The sequence below is a fragment of the Symphalangus syndactylus genome, chromosome 14 (genome assembly GCF_028878055.3).
Source record: "Symphalangus syndactylus isolate Jambi chromosome 14, NHGRI_mSymSyn1-v2.1_pri, whole genome shotgun sequence".
NCBI classification, from domain to species: domain Eukaryota; kingdom Metazoa; phylum Chordata; class Mammalia; order Primates; family Hylobatidae; genus Symphalangus; species Symphalangus syndactylus.
Window position 1 is genome coordinate 61,988,244 of NC_072436.2, and position 18,707 is coordinate 62,006,950.

Here is an 18,707-nt window from a genome sequence, read left to right on the forward strand (position 1 = left end):
TCATGTCTTTGCTATTGTGAATAGTGCTGCGATGAACCAACACGCATGCATGTGTCTTTATGGTAGAGCCATTTACCTTCTTTTGGGTAGGTAATCCTGGTTTTTTTTTTTTTTTTTTTTTTTTTTTTTGAGACGGAGTCTTGCTGTGTTGCCCAGGCTGGAGTGCAGTGATGAGATCTCAGCTCATTGCAAGCCCCACCTGCCAGGTTCACGCCATTCTCCTGCTTCAACCTCCTGAGTAGCTGGGACTACAGGTGCCTGCCACCACGCCCGGCTAATTTTTTTGTACTTTTAGTAGAAACGGGGTTTCACCGTGTTAACCAGGATGGTCTCAATCTCCTGACCTCGTGATCTGCCCGCCTCAGCCTCCCAAAGTGCTGGGATTACAGGCGTGAGCCACCACACCTGGTCAACCCCGGTTGTTTATAAATTGTTGAATGGAGAGAGTACCTTTTTTCAGGCACTCAGAGGACTTTATCTTACTTACTTTTATGATAAAATAATTAAGAGCCCAAGCTATTAGTCCTATTTTATTTTATTTGTTTTTGACTTTTTTACAAATTATTATTTTTAACAAAGAAAGCAAAAGTGGATCTTATTTCCATAAAATAAAGGTTTATGTTGACAATTAAAAACTGGACATGCACACAATTAGAAAGTTCAAACGATACGAAAATGTATACTTCTCCCCAAAGGAAACGACTGTGAACAGTTTCATGTGACTGTTTTTAGAAAACTGAAATTTATACATACATATGTATCTCTTCTTATTTGTAAAAAGAATATACTAGTATTCCTATAATTTTTTTATTTTTATTTTTATTTTTTGAGACAGAGTCTCTGTTGCCCAGGCTGGAGTGCAGTGGCAAGATCTTGGCACACTGCAACCTCCCCTTCCCAGGTTTCAGCTATTCTCATGCCTCAGCCCCCTGAATAGCTGGGGTTACAGGCGTGTGTGCCACCATGCCTGGCTAATTTTTTGTACTTTAGTAGAGATGGGGTTTCACCATGTTGACCAGGCTGGTCTTGAACTCCTGGCCTCAAATGATCTGCCCACGTCGGCTTCCCAAAGTGCTGGGGTAACAGGCGTGAGTCACAGCTCCCGGCCTATTAGTCCCATTTTATAGAAGATGCAGTTGAGAAATTGTGGTAGAAGACCCACCTTCAGGTAGCTCTGGGTCAAGATGTCAATCAAGGTCATCCGATGAGAAGAGGTATGAGTCCTTAAGGTAAGAGTAGCAGATGCCACCAACCACAAAAGTCACAGCAAGTTGCTGTCACATTCTTTATGGTGATGGTGTCAGGAATTCTAGATGGAGGGAAGCATAGTCACTCCATGTCAGGTGGCCAGGACTGAAAATATGCAATGCAGTTGTACCACTTTTAAATACCACGCATTCAGAGAAGGTGGCAGAGGTCCTGATCCTGGAGTATTGGCTGCTTTGAAAAGACGTATGGGTCGCCTCTGTTTTTTAGACACCTCAGCCCTAGGCATGAGCTGCCAAACACAGTGCATGCCCCTCACCTGCTCAGGATAGGAGACCCCGCTGGACTGGCTTCCCTGCTTGTGCATAGGAAGATGCTGTGAATAGTCAGTATCTACAGAACCTCACTGTGTTTAACTCTGCCCTGCAGCCTTCCCTTGTGGTTTTTAATTCAACTTGGTTTCTCCTCCCTCCTTTCTCTCCTCAGCCATTGATCTGATGTACGGAGGCATCTACTGTTTTCTGTGCCAGGACTACATCTATGACAAAGACATGGAAATGATTGCCAAGGAGGAGCAGCGAAAGGCTTGGAAAATGCAAGGTTTGGTTCCGCCTCAGTTTACCTGCTTGATCCTGCAGTTCCCTCATGTCCGTCAAGGACAGACCCAGTAGGAGAAAGAGAAGTACCTAGGTGGGAAGTGGGAAGAGGCCCCCCACCACCTTCCCCTAAGGCTCACAGTGGAGTCAGCTGAAGCTCTGCATGGCAGGGGAGGTAGCTAGTGTCGAGGCATGCATAGCTGCCCGTGTGTTTGGGACCACTTCCAGGGTGTTCCCTTGCAGGTCCCCCACGGGCCTGCAGCTGGGTCAAGGGAACAACCCCAGCAGTACTTAAGCTCTCCCAGGGCGCACCTGCAGATGTGGGGCTGAACGAGTGTGGCGAGGTCACACCTCTCGGGGACAGGTGACTCCATATCTGGACATCTCTGAGTGGTTTGCCCTCAGCTCTGCCGAATTCTAGCAGGCGATCTCTTTGCAGTAATGTTATATGTAAACATACCTGCCTCCTCCCAGGAGAGCAGACTATTTTCTGATCAAGTTGTGGTAGAATCTCTTTTAAAACTCTGGACTGTTTGGGTGATGTTAAATCCGTGTCAACAGCGTGCACCCACCAGATGGAAACTAGACCCACCAGATGGAAACTAGGAGAGTCTCCCAGCAGCCCCACTGCACAGTCAGATCCTTGCCGTCTTGTGAGCAGCCCTCATGGCTCTCGCACCAGTGTGGGTTTCACACTTGCCGTTGCCACCCTATGGCCACACACTCTGGTTATTGGCTACACAGAGTGAGAGGAGCAAACATGCAGTCATTTAGTCATTTTCTTTATTATGTATTTCTTCTTGGCTTCCCTGAGGTGTTTTTTTTTTTTTTTTTTTTTTTTTTTTTTTTTTTTTTTTTTTTGGTTTTTGATTCTGATAGATGCTTATAGTGGTTGACAGTGATAGTGACATAGTGACAGTTGTGGTTTGCCCCAGCTCACAGGTGAGCATCTGATCTCTCTAGTAGCAAAGCCATCACTGTTTGCAAAGGAAACATAGGAACCTGACACCTGTTTTACGTTCTTGCCTTGATTACTCTCCATTGAAAACACCCCAGTGTTTTGAGAAGGGAAGAATAGCAACAGGGGCTCTTTCAGTGAGCAGAATTATTTGTGTTTAACAAGTCTTCTCTGGAGAGCAGTCTCTGACTTGTGTTCCCTGTTCTTTTCCCTCTCAGAAATTTAATAACATTGTGACTAAGTGTGGGTGTATTGTTTTGTGCAGAGCATTTAAAGCATGGGCCTAAGAAATGTATGTCCAGGATTAAAATGGAATTCTTCTAGAATCATTTTATAATTCTGTCTATCCAACATGCTGTGTCTTTTAAAGTATTTTGAAGTATTCAGAAATGTTGGTTGGCATGGAACAAGTACTTCTGAGTGCATAGGGTGTGCGTTGAATGGAATATGATGCCAATTAGCATTTACCACCACACGTTTTTAACTGTTGAATCTATTTTAGTTTGGTAACTCGACGCTGTGTTTATGCTATTTCAGTTTGCTGAAAAGTGCATGCTCTCTCCTTCAATTTCACTTGTTTGTGGGAGAATCCTTCATGTAAGTTCCCATTGGTGCCGATGCTCCCATCTCTGAAGACATTTGAAAAACAACTGTTTTGGCATTGGCATTGGGGTAGTTTTGACTGGAGGTGCTGCCTTTCTTCTTGGAGGAAACGTAGCTCACATGCTCATACCCTCTGTGAGAAGCTCCTTTAAGTGTTGCGTGTAGCCCCTCTCAGCACAGTAGAGTTTGAGGAAGCCCTGATGCTGTGGATGTTGCTCACTGAAATGCACCTTGACAGACAGCATAGCGCCACAGCTTTTATGTGTAAACACACTTGATGTGAAAATCTAGCTAATAGCACTTGGAACTGTCCTTCATCTGCTTAGGTGTTGGAGAGAAGTTTTCAACTTGGGAACCAACCAAACGGGAGCTTGAACTGCTGAAGCACAACCCGAAAAGGAGAAAGATCACCTCGAACTGCACCATAGGTGGGTGGAGCGCATCGTCGCTCTCAGCTAGGTTTCTTTCCGGGGTTTAAAAGTAAATACAGAATTGCGGGTTTCTTAAGTCCACATGATTCTGTTGAAGCCCTGCATAACTGTCACTCATCAATGTGCTCAGTGACCAGCTCTTGAGCACCTGTTCTCTGCAGGGACCTGCAGTGGGCTTGGGGCACAGAGTGATGGGTAGCGACAGCCCTGCCCTCGCAGCCTTCAGCATCTCTGTGGGTAAAGGGACTCAAGTTGATTTTGGCCAGGGTGAGGCTGGGCACAGTAATCTTCAGGGAGAGAAATGATGTGTGTAAGTGTAAGTGTTTGCTGAATTTTCTACAAATTGAGGGAATACCCTTTAGAACTTTTTTTTTCTTTTTTGAGACAGTCTTGCTCTGTTGCCCAGGCTGGAGCGCAGTTCACTGCAACCTCTGTCTCCTGGGCCCAAGCGATCCTTCCACCTCAGCCTCCCAAGTAGCTGGGCTTGCAGGTGCACACCACCATGCTTGGTTAATTTTTGTGTTTTGCGTAGAGACATTTCACCATGTTGCCCAGGCTGGTCTCGAACTCCTGGGCTCCAGTGATCCTCATGCCTTGGCTTCACAGAGTGCTGGGATTACAAGCATGAGCCCCTGCACCTGGCCCCAGAACATTTTTAAAAACCTGTTTTGTTTGTTCATTAGGCTCCACTCTGACCTGGCCTGTTGTCGTAGAAACTATATTTGTGTAATTCTGTCAAAGCATACAATGGCTGAAGTGGGAGGGGTCAATGGTGATGGACATTCTTCAATACCGTTCATGTAAAAGTGGCATAAAAACTAGCAAAATGCAATATCTCATCGCTTTCTGGCTTCTTGAATGAATGAATAAAAGAAAACTGAGTATGCAGAGGTAGAGAAGCCGCTGGGATCCAGCGACACTTGTGGTTCAGCACACAGGTAACTCTTGCTCTCTGGTGATTTGTGTCCAGGTCTGCGCGGGCTGATCAACCTTGGGAACACGTGCTTCATGAACTGCATCGTGCAGGCCCTGACCCACACGCCACTTCTGCGGGACTTCTTCCTGTCTGACAGGCACCGCTGTGAGATGCAGAGCCCCAGCTCCTGTCTGGTCTGTGAGATGTCCTCACTGTTTCAGGAGGTGAGCACCATTGACTTCTGCAGGGGAGCATTTCTGTTACTTTATTTTCACCTTCAAAAAAAAAAATTTAAATAAGGTGGACTATGATAAAGGAAGATACATTTAGAACCTTTTGTAGTAAATGTTTAATATACATGTCTATTGTGGAAAACACAGTTTTCCAAAAAGGGAAGACCTGGCGTGATTTTTGGGGACACACTGCTGACTCAGAACAAGGAGGAGCCCTTTGAGAGGCTTGTGGCAGAGAGTTCCCTGGTGGGTGACATTTGTCTCTAAAGACGGGTGATTCTCCCCCTTCCTCTTCCTCCATGGTCTACCTTCCTGGCTCAGGAAGGCATGCATGTGCCACCCTCCTGTGTCCTCCTGGTATGCGAGTCTCCTCCACTGCCAGGCCTCTCTAAGCATGCCCCGTCAGAGCCTCTGTCCTCGTGAGCTATGCGCTGCACGTTGGCTGTTTCTGTGGGCTGCACGTGTGGCGTTCCTGTCCACGTCTGTCCCCGGCATCAGAGCATGGCAGTGTTCAGGGCAAGGCGTATCACGGCTGCCGCCTCACTCCCACTGGGTCCTTGACCTAGACATGCTTCTCAGAGCTGAAGCATGTCAGTTACCTCAACTAATAACCAGGCTGGTGCCTGTTCTTCAGGTGCCTTGCACAGGAGCCAGCCAACAGCCCTGGCCTGTTCCTGTTCGTAACCTCTGCGAGAGACGCAGCCACGCCAGCTCAGTCATGTATGTCTGGTCATTGGTCGCTTTTGTGGGACAGCCGCAGAGTTGAGCAGTTGGACAGAGGCTATCCAACCTGCAAAGCTGAAATTATTTACTGTCTGGGCCTTTCAAAAGCAGATTGCCAGCCTCTGGTCGAGCCTAACCCATTTCCTCAAAGTACCTGAAATATGCCGTAACTGCTGGGGGCACGGCCCAAATAGGAGAAAGGAGGGTGCAGCTGGGAAGTTGGTGGGTGGTCGTATCACTGACTTTAGTGATAAGCTCACTTGTGTTAGATTGTTTTTAGACTGAGGTTTGTTAAGGTGTAAATTACAGTCTCATCCACCTTCTAGCCTATAGATAGATGAGTTTTGATGAATGCATAGTTGGGTAACTGCTGCTACTCAAGATGAAGAACCGTCACCTCTCCAAACTCCCTCCTGTCCCCTCCGAAGTCAATCCCCAGTCCCCAGACCCTGGTAGCTGCCGATCTGTCTTCGGTCCCTTGAGTGTCCTTTACCAGCGCATCATACGGATGGATGCATGCAGGAAGTAGCCTATCTGAATTTGGCTGTCCCTACTTAACATAATACTGGGTGGATTCACCTGTGTCTTGCGTGCATCCATGATGTGTGCTTTCGATGTCTGAGTTGGGTTCCATTATATAGATGGGCTATGGTTTAGTTGTCTGTTTCCCAGTTCAGACACATTTGGGTGGTCTGTGGTTTTGGGTTTTTTTGATGAGAAATAAAACTGCCATGAATTCTGTGTTTGTACAGGCAAGACCTCTCTGTGGGTTCTGACCTGGTGAGGAAGCCGTGGGATGGAAGGTGTGCTGCTGGGTCTGGGTCCAGAGTTGAGCTGTTGGAGAGGACTGGCTGGCAAGCCCTCAGCTAATAGCCATTAGCCTCAGAGGCAGAGAGTCCTGGGGCTGATGCTGGTGAATTCTGCATAATCACAGTGATGTGCTTCCCTTTGCAGAGGTGCTGGTGTCCATGGGCCTGAGTGGTTTGGCTACTGCTTTGAGGAAACTAGTATTGGGCAAATCGAGTCACTTTTATTTGCATGTGATCTCATAGTAGCAAGTCATCATTCATTTTTTAGGCTTATATGTGGAAAACTAGACGGTGGAAAGGTAAAAATTCATATGAGGACTCGAAAAGTCCAGTGAGCCCAGATAAAAATAAGACTTTGCAAAAAGTACAAAAGTAAAATTTAACCATTTGTGTCAAATGAGCCACAGCCAATGGTAGGCATCTGATAAAGATTTTGATTGTACTCTGTGTTCAGAGTCTACATTTATTCCTGACGAGGTTTCCTTCCCCACCCTCTGGCAGTTTTACTCTGGACACCGGTCCCCTCACATCCCGTATAAGTTGCTGCACCTGGTGTGGACCCACGCGAGGCACCTGGCAGGCTATGAGCAGCAGGACGCCCACGAGTTCCTCATCGCGGCTCTGGACGTGCTCCACCGACACTGCAAAGGTGGGCCCTGGGCTCTGCACCCTCCACCACGGCAGGATGTTTCCTTGAAGGGGAAGGAAGCAAAGCGAGTGTGTGCACTCATGCAAAAAGGGGCACAGGCGACACATTCCATTGTTTTGTAGCCCTTGTCGTCATTTGTTTCTGAGGTCACCATAACTGATGACCTCAGAGAGGCTCCTCCTAGTTTATTTTTAAGAGGCGAGGAAGTAGTTCCAGCAGTATGGCAGGTCCTCAGTGACCGATCACAGTGAACAGCAAGCTCTTGGAGCTCTCTTGGGCCTGTGCTTTGAGGCCCCTGCGTGCCCTGGCATTTCTGGGACCCTGTGGGTTATCAGGCCTGAGGCTCCTGGACATCCTCCAAACACAACTTAATCACCCAACTGTCTCCTTTCCGTTGGGGACTCTCCAAAACGACTGATGGTTGCTCTGAAATAGCTGGGACACAGGATGAGCAAAGCTTCTCTTGGGGTCTTACTGGACCTGGGCCATCTCCCCCAACACAGTCCCACAGCCTGGCCCCAGGGTGGTACCCTCAGGATTTCTCAGAGATGTGTGGTGTTGGTAGTTGGCGGGGGCAACTCTTAGCACTGGAGGCGGGAGGCTGGGAATGAATGACTTGAACCAAGATCGGCTCCTCCCCACCCCTCATGGTGGAGATCCCAGTGTGAGGGACCTGCAGCTGAAGTCTATCCATACAGGCAGAGACACTGAAGGGTGATTCTCAGATGAGTGTGGGCTGGTCACTTGCAGGTCTTCCTAAAGGCCGTGCTGGCGTTTCTGATTCAGCAGGTCTGTGGGGGCCAGGGGCTTCTTCACTCTTAATCAGTTCCCAGCCGATGCTGATGCCGCTGGTTCAGATGCCACGCTCTGAGAACCCATGTGCACAGGTCACAGGGCACCTGGCTGCTTGTGAGTTTCCTGTGGCCTCTGGGCTGGCACAGCTAGTTGTAGCCGATATCCTACCAGTTAATTTTAACCTGGAGTCTTTTAGAGAACAGAGTCCTGTTCTGACGGTTCACCGAGTTGAACAGCCTGGTGGACTGGCCTTCCCATCGCTTCTCATCTGTCTCAAGGCTGTGCACCCGGGCCCTAGGCGCTTACGCACAACCTATGGGTTCTGAGATCACAGCCCAGAAACAACCCACAGTTGAGCTAAAATGGCTGGTTTTGGTGAAATGTGACTTTAGGTTCTGTTTTCTTTTGGTGTACTTACTTTTTTTCCTCTGAAAAACTGCGTGATCCTTTTAATTCTTACCTAGAAATCAAATGAAAGTTACTTAGCTTAGGTAGAATTTCATGTCCTAGTATGACTTAAAAGAGAGGAAAGAGCCACTGTGGAAGTCGGCTACGCTGTTATCCCAAGCACCTAGTGAGAATAACGAAGAGCCTTCTGTAAGCAGCAGAAAGATGTTCTGAAAATCACTTGTTCAAAAATGCATTGCTGTTAAAATGTTCACATGACAAAAATGTGACAAAACCTCTGACGTGCTTCTGACAGAATTCCCTTGGAAATGTCTGAAAAGAAATGAAAGGTTCTTCTGTTTAGAAACCTGGTTGCCAGAACTGTTCAGCGAGGTGGCCTGGCCATGTGCCCTTGGTTACGTGCAGTTGTTTGTCCTTGTGGCCTTCACAGCATCTTTCTGTTCATCTTTGTTTTGTTTTGTTTTCTTTTTGAGTCAGAGTCTCGTTCTGTCGCCAGGCTGGAGTGCAGTGGTGCGATCTCAGCTCACTGCAGCCTCTGCCTCCTGGGTTCAAGTGATTCTTCTGCCTCAGCCTCCTGAGTAGCTGGGACTGCAGGAACCTGCCACCATGCCTGGCTAATTTTTTGTATTTTTAGTAGAGACTGGGTTTCACTGTGTTAGCCAGGATGATCTCGATCTCCTAACCTCATGATCCACCCGCCTTGGCTCCCAAAGTGCAGGGATTACAGGTGTGAGCCACCGCGCCTGGGCATTCTGTTCATCATTCTTCACGTCTTCCTGTATGGATATTCTTGTCCTCTGAATTTTGTCCCATGAATTTGAGATCCCTCTGGGAAGCATTTTTCTCTCTAATCTTAAACCTTCTGCTCTCAGAAGACTCAGTGGCCCTTCTCTATTCCTCTGTCATGATTCACCATCTTTGAACTGTGATGTATATACAGGTGGCCTCGTGTCCTGTCCCCACTGTCCAGTGAAGTTATGTAGAATATGTATTCCACATACGAATTAAGTTCTGCTACTTAAGTTTCTTCTTCACAGATCTGCACACGTGGATATGAATGAAGCGTGTATTGAATAGAGAGGGTGGGAGTGGCGCTTCCAGATGCAGCTGACTGGAAGACACGCTGTCCCCTGGGGGCTCCAGCTGATGAGGACAGCCTTTGTCCTGCGGTGTCACTTCCTGAATTCGGGGCACCATGATACCTACTCAGGGAGGGAGGTTGCTGGGGCTTCCCCGGGTGTACCTGGCTCACCATATGTTCAGCTGTCTTTCACTGGAACAATATTGATTCAGTCATTCTTTATATGATAATGGGAATCGATTATCCTGCTCAGTCACTGGACATTAGGTGGGTTTTCTTGGCAAGACTGAAGCTGTGGGGCCTTTGTTAGGGATTGAGAAAAAGGAGCATTGAAAATCCAAGTGCTGTGATTTCTCGTCATATTAAAATAACGTGGAGACCCTCTGCTAAAATGAGGAGTGTCCTCACATGGCCTTTTAAAGCGTTGGCCCTGGCTCCCCCAGGCCTCTGCAGGGTGAACTGCTCTTCCCTTAGAGACTACCCATATTTGGGAGACACTAATCCCAGAGCCGTGGTCTGTCTCCAGGTGATGACAATGGGAAGAAGGCCAACAACCCCAACCACTGCAACTGCATCATAGACCAGATCTTCACAGGCGGGCTGCAGTCAGACGTCACCTGCCAAGTCTGCCAGTAAGTGAGAGGCTGCGTGCTCGGCAATGTCAAACCCTCTGGGGCCGTACTGACATCCTCCCAGTCTCTAGAGCTCCCGGTCTCCAGAGCTGTGTGTGCTCTGAGAGGTCTTTAAGGAGGCTATGAGAGAAATGATTAATAGACGCCTTGAGAGCAAAGGTTGTGGGGTGGGGGTGCTTCCTCTTGGGAAGGTCGTAGGGCAGGTGTCCCCTCAGGATGCGAGCCCTTCGTGTTGAGGTCTTGGCTGTTGTCCACAGCCAGCAGTGTGTTCTTAGAAGCTTCCCCCACCATTTCTCATCTTACAGTCCTTGACCAGGGACCAAGTGAAAGAGCCCTCTTCAAGAAGGCGTGGATCATGCATGGTGGATTGTTTTTATACGTGCTTCGAAGTGTTTCATTATTTTATGGTTTCTGGTTCCATTTTCTGATGTAGTGGCCCTAATTCTTCTCAGGTGTGGTCTCTGCTTAGCGCTTCAAGTGTTGAGTGCAGGGAGAATCCACTGCTTTTGTTAGGTCAGAGGGACGCTCTCACCCAACCTCAGCGCATGCTACTGGTTTTTTATTTTTTTTAAGACATGAGGTCTTGTGTATGTTGCCCAGGCTGGCCTTGAACCCATGGGCTCAAGCGATCCTTCCTCCTTAGCCTCCCAAGTAGCTGGGACTACAGGCGTGGGCCACTGTGCCTGGCTCTGTTCTTTACTCTAGTTGAAGTTTAAAAACCCTGGACATGATCCACCGAAATTATTTCAGAACCCGAAATGGATTGTCAGTTCTAAACTGCATAAGACCAGCAAATATCGGGAAAGGCCAGTGCTGCCTGTGTCACGGGGGCCGTTTTCTGTAAGGAGCGTAGACCGTTAGGGGCCTTGTCTCTGAGCATTAGAAACCGAGTTTGCTCTGAGCAATTTGGACCTCCTCACTGTCCCTTAACTACTGAATTCCATTAGTAGGAGATTGTCTCAAGATTTAAATCCTGTATAAATATTTTTATATTTATACAATATAAAATTGTATAAATTTCCCAGAAATTTGCAGAGTAAATTTCCCAGTCTGCAAGTTTTCGTTTTTTATATTGTTAAATAAATTTCTAACAAAGAACTGGCCTTGTGAAATGCAGCATTGAATGTTCAGTGCGGGCTGTCGGGCCTGGCCTGGGCACCCTCTGTGAAGTGTGCAGGGGTCTCCAGTGTCGCCTAGGGTCACAGGCCCCAAGTTCTAGATGTAGCTGAGATAGACATGTGGATTCAGAACCTCTGACAGGGCCCATGAGTTTATCCTCCTCCCAAGTCCCTCAGTGACTGTGATGGTCTCCAGACTGGGAAGTCCTTGCTTGAGGAGCGCCCCTCACCTTCCGAGTTCACACACGCACCTCCCCAGGGCCACCTTGGGAGCCAGGACACGTTGGGTGTGAGCACTGCTGCTCTCGCTCCTGCCCCGTCCCACCTGAGTGTCACTGTGACAAAGGGCACAGCGGGGAAGGGGTGTGGGAACGGCCTCCACCCTGGGCTGCCTCTGGAGCTGGGTGCGTGTCAGTCCTCACAGCCATTGTTTTTCCTCTGCTTCCAGTGGAGTCTCCACCACCATCGACCCTTTCTGGGACATCAGCTTGGATCTCCCCGGCTCTTCCACCCCATTCTGGCCCCTGAGCCCAGGGAGCGAGGGCAACGTGGTAAACGGGGAAAGCCACGTGTCAGGAACCACCACTCTCACAGACTGCCTGCGACGGTGAGAGGCCTGCACCCACACGGCGGGGGCGTGTCTCCTGGCCAGAAGGCTGTGCTCCATCAGGACCAAAGCAGGGCTCTTTCACATGCCCAGGACAGAGCCTGGGCAAAGATGCAGCATGAGCCTGGATTGGCTGCAGTCTCTGGTGCTGGTTTGTCCTTTGTTTTGGCCAGATGACTCAATATTTCTGTCCCCTAGCTTCGCACAGTGCCAGGTGTTGGTGTCAGCAGCTGCTACTCCAACCTCCGCACGTTAATGAACCCAGAGCCAAACTGGATGCTCCCTTAGCCCTGGTACTAATCACCTACCCCAGAGTGTGAGCTGAGATGCGCCTGGCCCTCTCCCCATGGTCCATGGCCTTCTCTGCACATGATTAAAACTTAGTTGTGATGTTCTGTACTCTTAGGGCCGTTTTTGAAATTGTGCATGTTCTGCTTCATTTGGGATAAGTAATAATATTTACAAAGTGATTTTTTTTTTTTTTTTTTTTTTTTTGAGGCAGAGGTGTGCTCTATTGACCAGGCTGGAATGCAGTGGTGCGATTTCTGCTCACTGCAGCCTCTGCCTTTCAGGTTCAAGTGATTCTCCTGAGTAGCTGAGACTACAGGCATGCACCACCACACCTGGCTAATTTTTGTATTTTTAGTAGAGCGGGGGTTTTACCATGTTGGCCAGGCTAGTGTCAAACTTGTGATCTCAGGTGATTCACCCACCTCGGCCTCCCAAAGTGCTCACAGGCATGAGCCACCACACCTGTGAGTGATTTTTTAAAACAAATGTATTTAAGTAGCTGTAGCATACAATTGTAAAGACAGGCAGAAAATCCTCCTAAAATTTGTCTGTGGTTTTATAGTCTTTGTTTTATTTGCATCAATTAAAGGTAATGCAGAAGAGTCCTTGTTGAGTGGAAGTATCCCTTAGAAGAGGTACGAGCCTTTGGTTTCTGTCTGGCTGCATAGTCAGCAGGACCAAAGTTGCATGTTTATTTTATTTTTTGAGACAGGGTCTTGCTCTGTCATGCAGGCTGGAGTGCAGTGGTGCCATCATAGCTCACTGCAACCTTGATCTCCTGGGTTCAGCCTCAGTGTCCAGGGCTCAGCCTTGGTCTCCTGTCTCGGCCTCCTGAGTAGTGGGGACTGTAGGTGTGTGCCACCATGCCCAGCTGATTTTGTGATTTTTTTTTTTAATTTTTTTTTTTTTTTTGAGACGGAATCTCGCTCTTTCTAGAGGGCAGGCTGGAGTGCAGTGGTGCGATCTCAGCTCACTGCAACCTCCACCTCCCGGGTTCACGTGATTCTCCAGCCTCAACCTCCCGAGTAGCTGGGATTATAGGTGCCCGCTACCATATCCAGCTAACTTTTGTATTTTTAGTAGAGACGGGGTTTCACCACATTGGCCAGGGTAATCCCAAACTCCTGACCTTAGGTGATCTGCCTGCCTTGGCCTCCCAAAGTGCTCAGATTACAGGTGTGAGCCAGCGCGCCCGGCCAACCAAAACCTTTTTAAAGAAAGTCTTTGCAGCTAAATTAAATTCAATTATAAATTCCAGTAAAATGAAAACTTTGCCAAAACAGCAGGCCATGAGGGAGAAACCACACTTCACAAACTACAATGTGTAGGAAGCCTGTGTTGTTAGGAGAGACATGATGTGGCGCTGACCCCTGGGAAGGTGGAGGAGAGGTAGAGTGCGCCCTTCCCCACTTTGTATTGCAAGCAAAGGCTCCTTTTCGAGTCCTTTGGAGAGCAGATCACAAAGCTAGCAACGAAACAGGTGCAGCTTTGCCCAGAGGCCCCCTCGTCTTGCCCTAGGTAAGATGGCAGAATTTCCAGAGCATAAACAAGGGCTTTCCATACCTGCTTGTGAAAAGAGAGAATTTTTTGCTGGTGTTTCAGCTTCAAAATTTGGCGTGTGCTTTGTTGAATCATCTGGTCTGCAGGTTTTGTCAGTGGCAGCTGACACCTGTGCCAGACACACTTCTGATGCAGCCCTCCTACCTCCTGCCTCTGCACCGTCAGGAAATCACCTTTCCCAGAGCTCTCGCCCCCCTTTTTTTTTTTTTTTTTTTGAGGTGGAGTCTTGCTCTTGTTGCCCAGGCTGGAGTGCAGTGGCACAATCTCGACTCACTGCAACCTCCGCCTTCCAGGTTCAAGTGGTTCTCCTGCCTCAGCCTCCTGAGTAGCTGGGATTATAGGCATGCACCACCTCGCCCGGCTAATTTTGTATTTTTAGTAGAGATGGAATTTCTCTATGTTGGTCAGGCTGGTCTTGAACTCCCAACCTCAGGTGATCTACCTGCCTCAGCCTCCCAAAGTGCTGGGATTACAGGTGTGAGCTGCCGCACCTGGCCAACCTCTCGCCTCTCTACATTAAACTGCTTATGTTGAGATCATTGTAGATTCACATGCAGTTGTAAGAAGCTATTAGGTACCCTTTACCCCGGTCCCCCGATGGTGACCTCCTCACCACTGTAGTGTGACGCCCTGGCCAGGATTCAGACATTCATGCAGAAAGTACCCAGCATCTGCATTGCCTCCTCCCTCACCACCCACTCCATAACCCCAGTCACCCCGGACTCCTCCATTTCCATACGTCTGACAATTCCAGAATGTCATGTCAACTGAACCATGTAACAGGGAACCCTTTGAGATTGGCTTTTCTTGCGCATCCTAATTCTCTGGGGGACGCATCCAGGGTACAGCTTGGGATCAGTAGTTCTTTCCTTTTTTGCTGCTGTCTCAGACTCCATGGTACAGTGTTCCACAATTTCTTTAATTATTCAGCCATGGGAAGAAACGGGGTGTTTCCAGTTTTGTGACTCTTATGAGTAACATTCTGGTACACATTTGTGGACAGTTTTTGTGTGAACATTACTTTTCATTTTTCTGGCTCAAATTCAACTGCTGGGTCATATGGTACTTAGAAAATTATTACCATTTCCCCAGGCCTTTCGTGGAAACAAAATATTTAAGAAAAATATTCTGTAAAGAGACAGGCAGCAAAGGTGGACAACATTTTCTCTTTTTTTCATTGTTTCATTTTTAGTTGTATGTGTATGTTTTTGGTAGGGAAATCAACCTATCGAAAGAGATAAAATACCTCTTTCCTCTCGTTTTTCTGTCTCTTGCATCTCCCTTACCACTCCTGTCTTTTGAACGCCTGTAGATTCACCAGACCAGAGCACTTGGGCAGCAGCGCCAAGATCAAGTGCAGCGGTTGCCATAGCTACCAGGAGTCCACAAAGCAGCTCACTATGAAGAAACTGCCCATCGTAGCCTGTTTTCATCTCAAAGTAAGTTTTCCAGAAAGCCACCTCTAATGGCAGACTTGTTTTTAGTCCACAGTACGGCCCTCAGCCTTTTGGTTTGCTGTGCAGTTACATTTCTTATAATTGCAGCAAGCAGGAAGAACACCGAGGAAGCGAGGGTGTGAGGGAATTGTCTTCCCGTCTGTGAATTTTCCTTTTGTCTGTGCTGCAGTAAACAAAATCAGTGGCTTCACAGTGAAAGTAGGATGTGAGTTTTCTTGGGAACAGAGTGGTTGTGAAGTTTTTATTACTTCTACCATTCCTCCAGCTACCCCCTCCTCAGGTTTTCTGTTTTATTTTAAGACAAAGGCCCTCAGCATGCAGATCTGGTCCAAGAGTTGGCAAGCTCTTTCTCTAAAGGCCCAGATAGTGAAGATGTCGAGCTCCACAGGCTGCGTGCGATCATACGATTCTCTGTTACATGTTCTTTGTTTCATTTCACCACCCTTTAAACATGGAAAGCGCGCCCATTCCTAGCTTGCTGGCTGGATTGGGTGACTCCTGATCTAGGCAAAGGACTGTCTTCTGTCTGGTGAAAGGAACAATTTGTTCATTTTTGCTGCCATGGGCCATAGATCTTTGTTTTGTTTTCTGTGCTTTGCTGGGTTTACTGTAAGATTACTTTTTGTACCCTTGGTTTTACCACTGAAAAATCCCATCATTTGAAGACTTGAACCCTGTAAATGAGGACTTGGGTGGATTACCATTTTGTTTTTGAGTCTGTAATTCTAGATGTAGCTACAAGACAGTTCAATAAAATACAAAGAGATACACAGACACCTGTCATCGGAAGAAGGCCCTGAAGCTTCCAGTGACATTTCTGATCTTTCCCCTTCCCTCTGCCCCCTTCCTATTTCTGCAGCGATTTGAACACTCAGCCAAGCTGCGGCGGAAGATCACCACGTATGTGTCCTTCCCCCTGGAGCTGGACATGACCCCTTTCATGGCCTCCAGGTAGGTGGGGGTGTAGGCCCGTTCTGTGTCCGGAGGGGCTGTGATCCTATCAGGACAGGAATCCAGCTTGGAGCTCCTATGATAAGATGACCGTTGGCCGGGTGCAGTGGCTCCCACCTGTAATCCCAGCACTTCAGGAGGTTGAGGCGGGCAGATCGTGAGGTCAAGAGATTGAGACCATCATGGCCAACATGGTGAAACCCCGTCTCTACTAAAAATACAAAAATTAGCTGGGTGTGGTGGCAGGCACCTGTAGTCCCAGCTATTTGGGAGGCTGAGGCAGGAGAATCGCTTGAACCCGGGAGGTGGAGGTTGCAGTGAGCCAAGATCACGCCACTGCACTGCAGCCTGGTGACAGAATGAGACTACGTCTTAAAAAAAAAAAAAAAAAAAAAAAAAAAAAAAAAAAAGACTGTTGATAATAATATAAACCCCACCTTCCCAAAATCTGTTTATCCTGATCTTAAGGTACGGCACACATTAATGAGTTGTTTTTCGTCAGATACCCTGTTTTTGTTTTGAATGTTTCTCTGAACAATTCTCAGTTCACTTTCAAACCGGCAAAGTCCTCAAGGTGGGATCACAGTGAGAAGGCAGCACTTTAGTTCATGGAACAGATGTTGAAGTACAGAGTTTTGCAGTTGTAGATTGCATTTTCCTTTTCAAATCTGCCTATTCTGGGGCACTTGGAATTAGCTGCTTACTAATGCATGAGACACTTAGGAGTTTCCTGTGGCTCTGTGACAAATGACCAAAAACCTGGCGACTTAAAATTAATTTCCTCACAGTTCTAGAGGTCGGAAATCTGAAATCAAGGTGTTGGCAGGGCCCCATGTCCTACAAGGGTCTGGGGGATTCCATTCCTCACTGCCTCCAGCTGTCGGTGGTTCCACGTGTTCCTTCTGTGGCTGTGTCAGTGTCACTCCCCTGGCTTCCAGGTCACATGGCCAGCTCCCCTGAGTCTGTGTCCAATTCCCTCTGCTTCTTTGTCATGACCGTAGTCATTGGCTTTAGGACCCAGGCAGATCATCCAGGAGGATCTCATCTCAACATCTTTACTTTGAGTCTCTGCAAAGACTGGTTTTACAAATGAGGTCCCAGTCTCAGGTTCTGAGGGTTGAGACGTGGATGTTGTTATTTGCAGGGTGTTATTTTTTGGTGGCCACAGTCCCAGCCCCAGCACCATGGAAAGCATGTTGCCTTTTGGTAGTTAGCGGCCTTTTCCTGGTGTCCTTTCTCATGACTGTCCCACCCCTTTGGCACACAGATAACCTCCTGAATAAAACAAGACCAGAGCCAGAGCTCCATATCATCAGTCTGACCACGATGGTCACGTACTGAGGGAGGTGACAGTACTGTCTCAAAGATCTTGGTGTTTCCTGCCAAACACAGCTATGGGAAAATGCAGTAAATAATGCGCATGGCTTCCTGTTCCCAGCACCGCCTCTTCCCCGTCTCACCAGGAGAGGTGCTGGTCATGAAATAATGAGCAGCAATCTTTGTCCCTTTTGAGGAGGCATCTGCCTAGGTTGTAGAATGGATTCAGCCTACCCTTTCAAACTAACCCTTTACATGTGGGAGGAAGAGCACCTTCACCATCTGCTTTGTCACAAACCAAACTCACATTCCTCCAGATCCAGCTCCCATCACCAGCCCTATTCAGGACCCACCTTGGTAGAACCAGGGGCCTCGCCAGGTGGCCTCGGGACCCAGGTGTGCTCTGAGGCAGGGGCCTCCACAGCTCGAGCATCAGTGTCCTCACGAAACATGGGGAGATTTTTGCCTGAAGCATAAAGCGCACCTCGGTGCAGCGTCTGCATGGTCAAGCGTGGATAAGTGTCGGTTTCATGAGAGCCTTGTGTCTCTGGGCCTGATGATTTTGATGATGCTGAATCCTGCCGTTGACTGTTACAGCAAAGAGAGCAGGATGAACGGACAGTACCAGCAGCCCACAGACAGTCTCAACAATGACAACAAGTAAGTGGTGCTCAGCGGTGTGGGTGTCCGGGGCCTCTGGTCAAGAGCTGGGGGTGGGCTCCTCTCTACCTTGTAGGGCGCCCAGCAGATCCCCCGCCACTGACCTGCTTCCCGCTTGGCTGCCCGCAGCTCCAGTAGGAAAGGCCGCTCCACGTGGCGCCACAAATGCTCCCTCCTGTTGGAGGAGCCCAGCCCCACTCCTGGCCTCTGGCAGGAGGGAGGTTCCATCTGGAAAGCTCGGTGTCCATTCTTCTTGCCTTGGGGTTGTAGAAAGTATGAAAGGCTGGGGTGTTTCAGGATCCCCACTGCTGACTGCAGTCACCACCCACTAGATGTGGTTCCAGGAAGTGCCTGGACCCAGGCTAGAGCCAAGGGGGGGGTAACCAGGCTCCCTTAGTTCCTGCAGCCTCCTGTGCATCAGCCTGAGGCCCTGGGGGTTGACAGGCCCACAGGCCTCCCGCTCCCTGCCTGGGCTGCCTGGTTTCTGATGGTGATGACCTCAAGTGACGGCATCAAGTCACCCGCGCCTTCCCTCTCCTTTCCTCCTGCACTAGGTATTCCCTGTTTGCTGTTGTTAACCATCAAGGGACCTTGGAGAGTGGCCACTACACCAGCTTTATCCGGCAGCACAAAGACCAGTGGTTCAAGTGTGACGATGCCATCATCACCAAGGCCAGCATTAAGGACGTCCTGGACAGCGAAGGGT

At 48.5% G+C, this 18,707-nt stretch overlaps 1 protein-coding gene across 2 annotated transcripts in view; it reads left to right on the forward strand.

The window, feature by feature from the left end:
- The window catches only part of USP22 (ubiquitin specific peptidase 22), a 45,054-nt gene that overhangs the window by 21,385 nt on the left and 4,962 nt on the right, over nt 1–18,707 (forward strand). The window contains exons 3-13 of one of the 2 annotated variants that reach the window (XM_055242332.2): nt 1,693–1,790; nt 2,682–2,720; nt 3,662–3,791; nt 4,765–4,934; nt 6,977–7,124; nt 9,935–10,040; nt 11,607–11,765; nt 14,929–15,055; nt 15,933–16,024; nt 17,939–18,001; nt 18,556–18,705. In XM_055242332.2, coding sequence (XP_055098307.1) covers nt 1,693–1,790; nt 2,682–2,720; nt 3,662–3,791; nt 4,765–4,934; nt 6,977–7,124; nt 9,935–10,040; nt 11,607–11,765; nt 14,929–15,055; nt 15,933–16,024; nt 17,939–18,001; nt 18,556–18,705 — 1,282 coding nt within the window. Of the gene's footprint in view, nt 1–1,692; nt 1,807–2,681; nt 2,721–3,661; nt 3,792–4,764; nt 4,935–6,976; nt 7,125–9,934; nt 10,041–11,606; nt 11,766–14,928; nt 15,056–15,932; nt 16,025–17,938; nt 18,002–18,555; nt 18,706–18,707 lie in introns of both variants that reach the window. The other variant, XM_055242333.2, reaches the window with a different exon arrangement.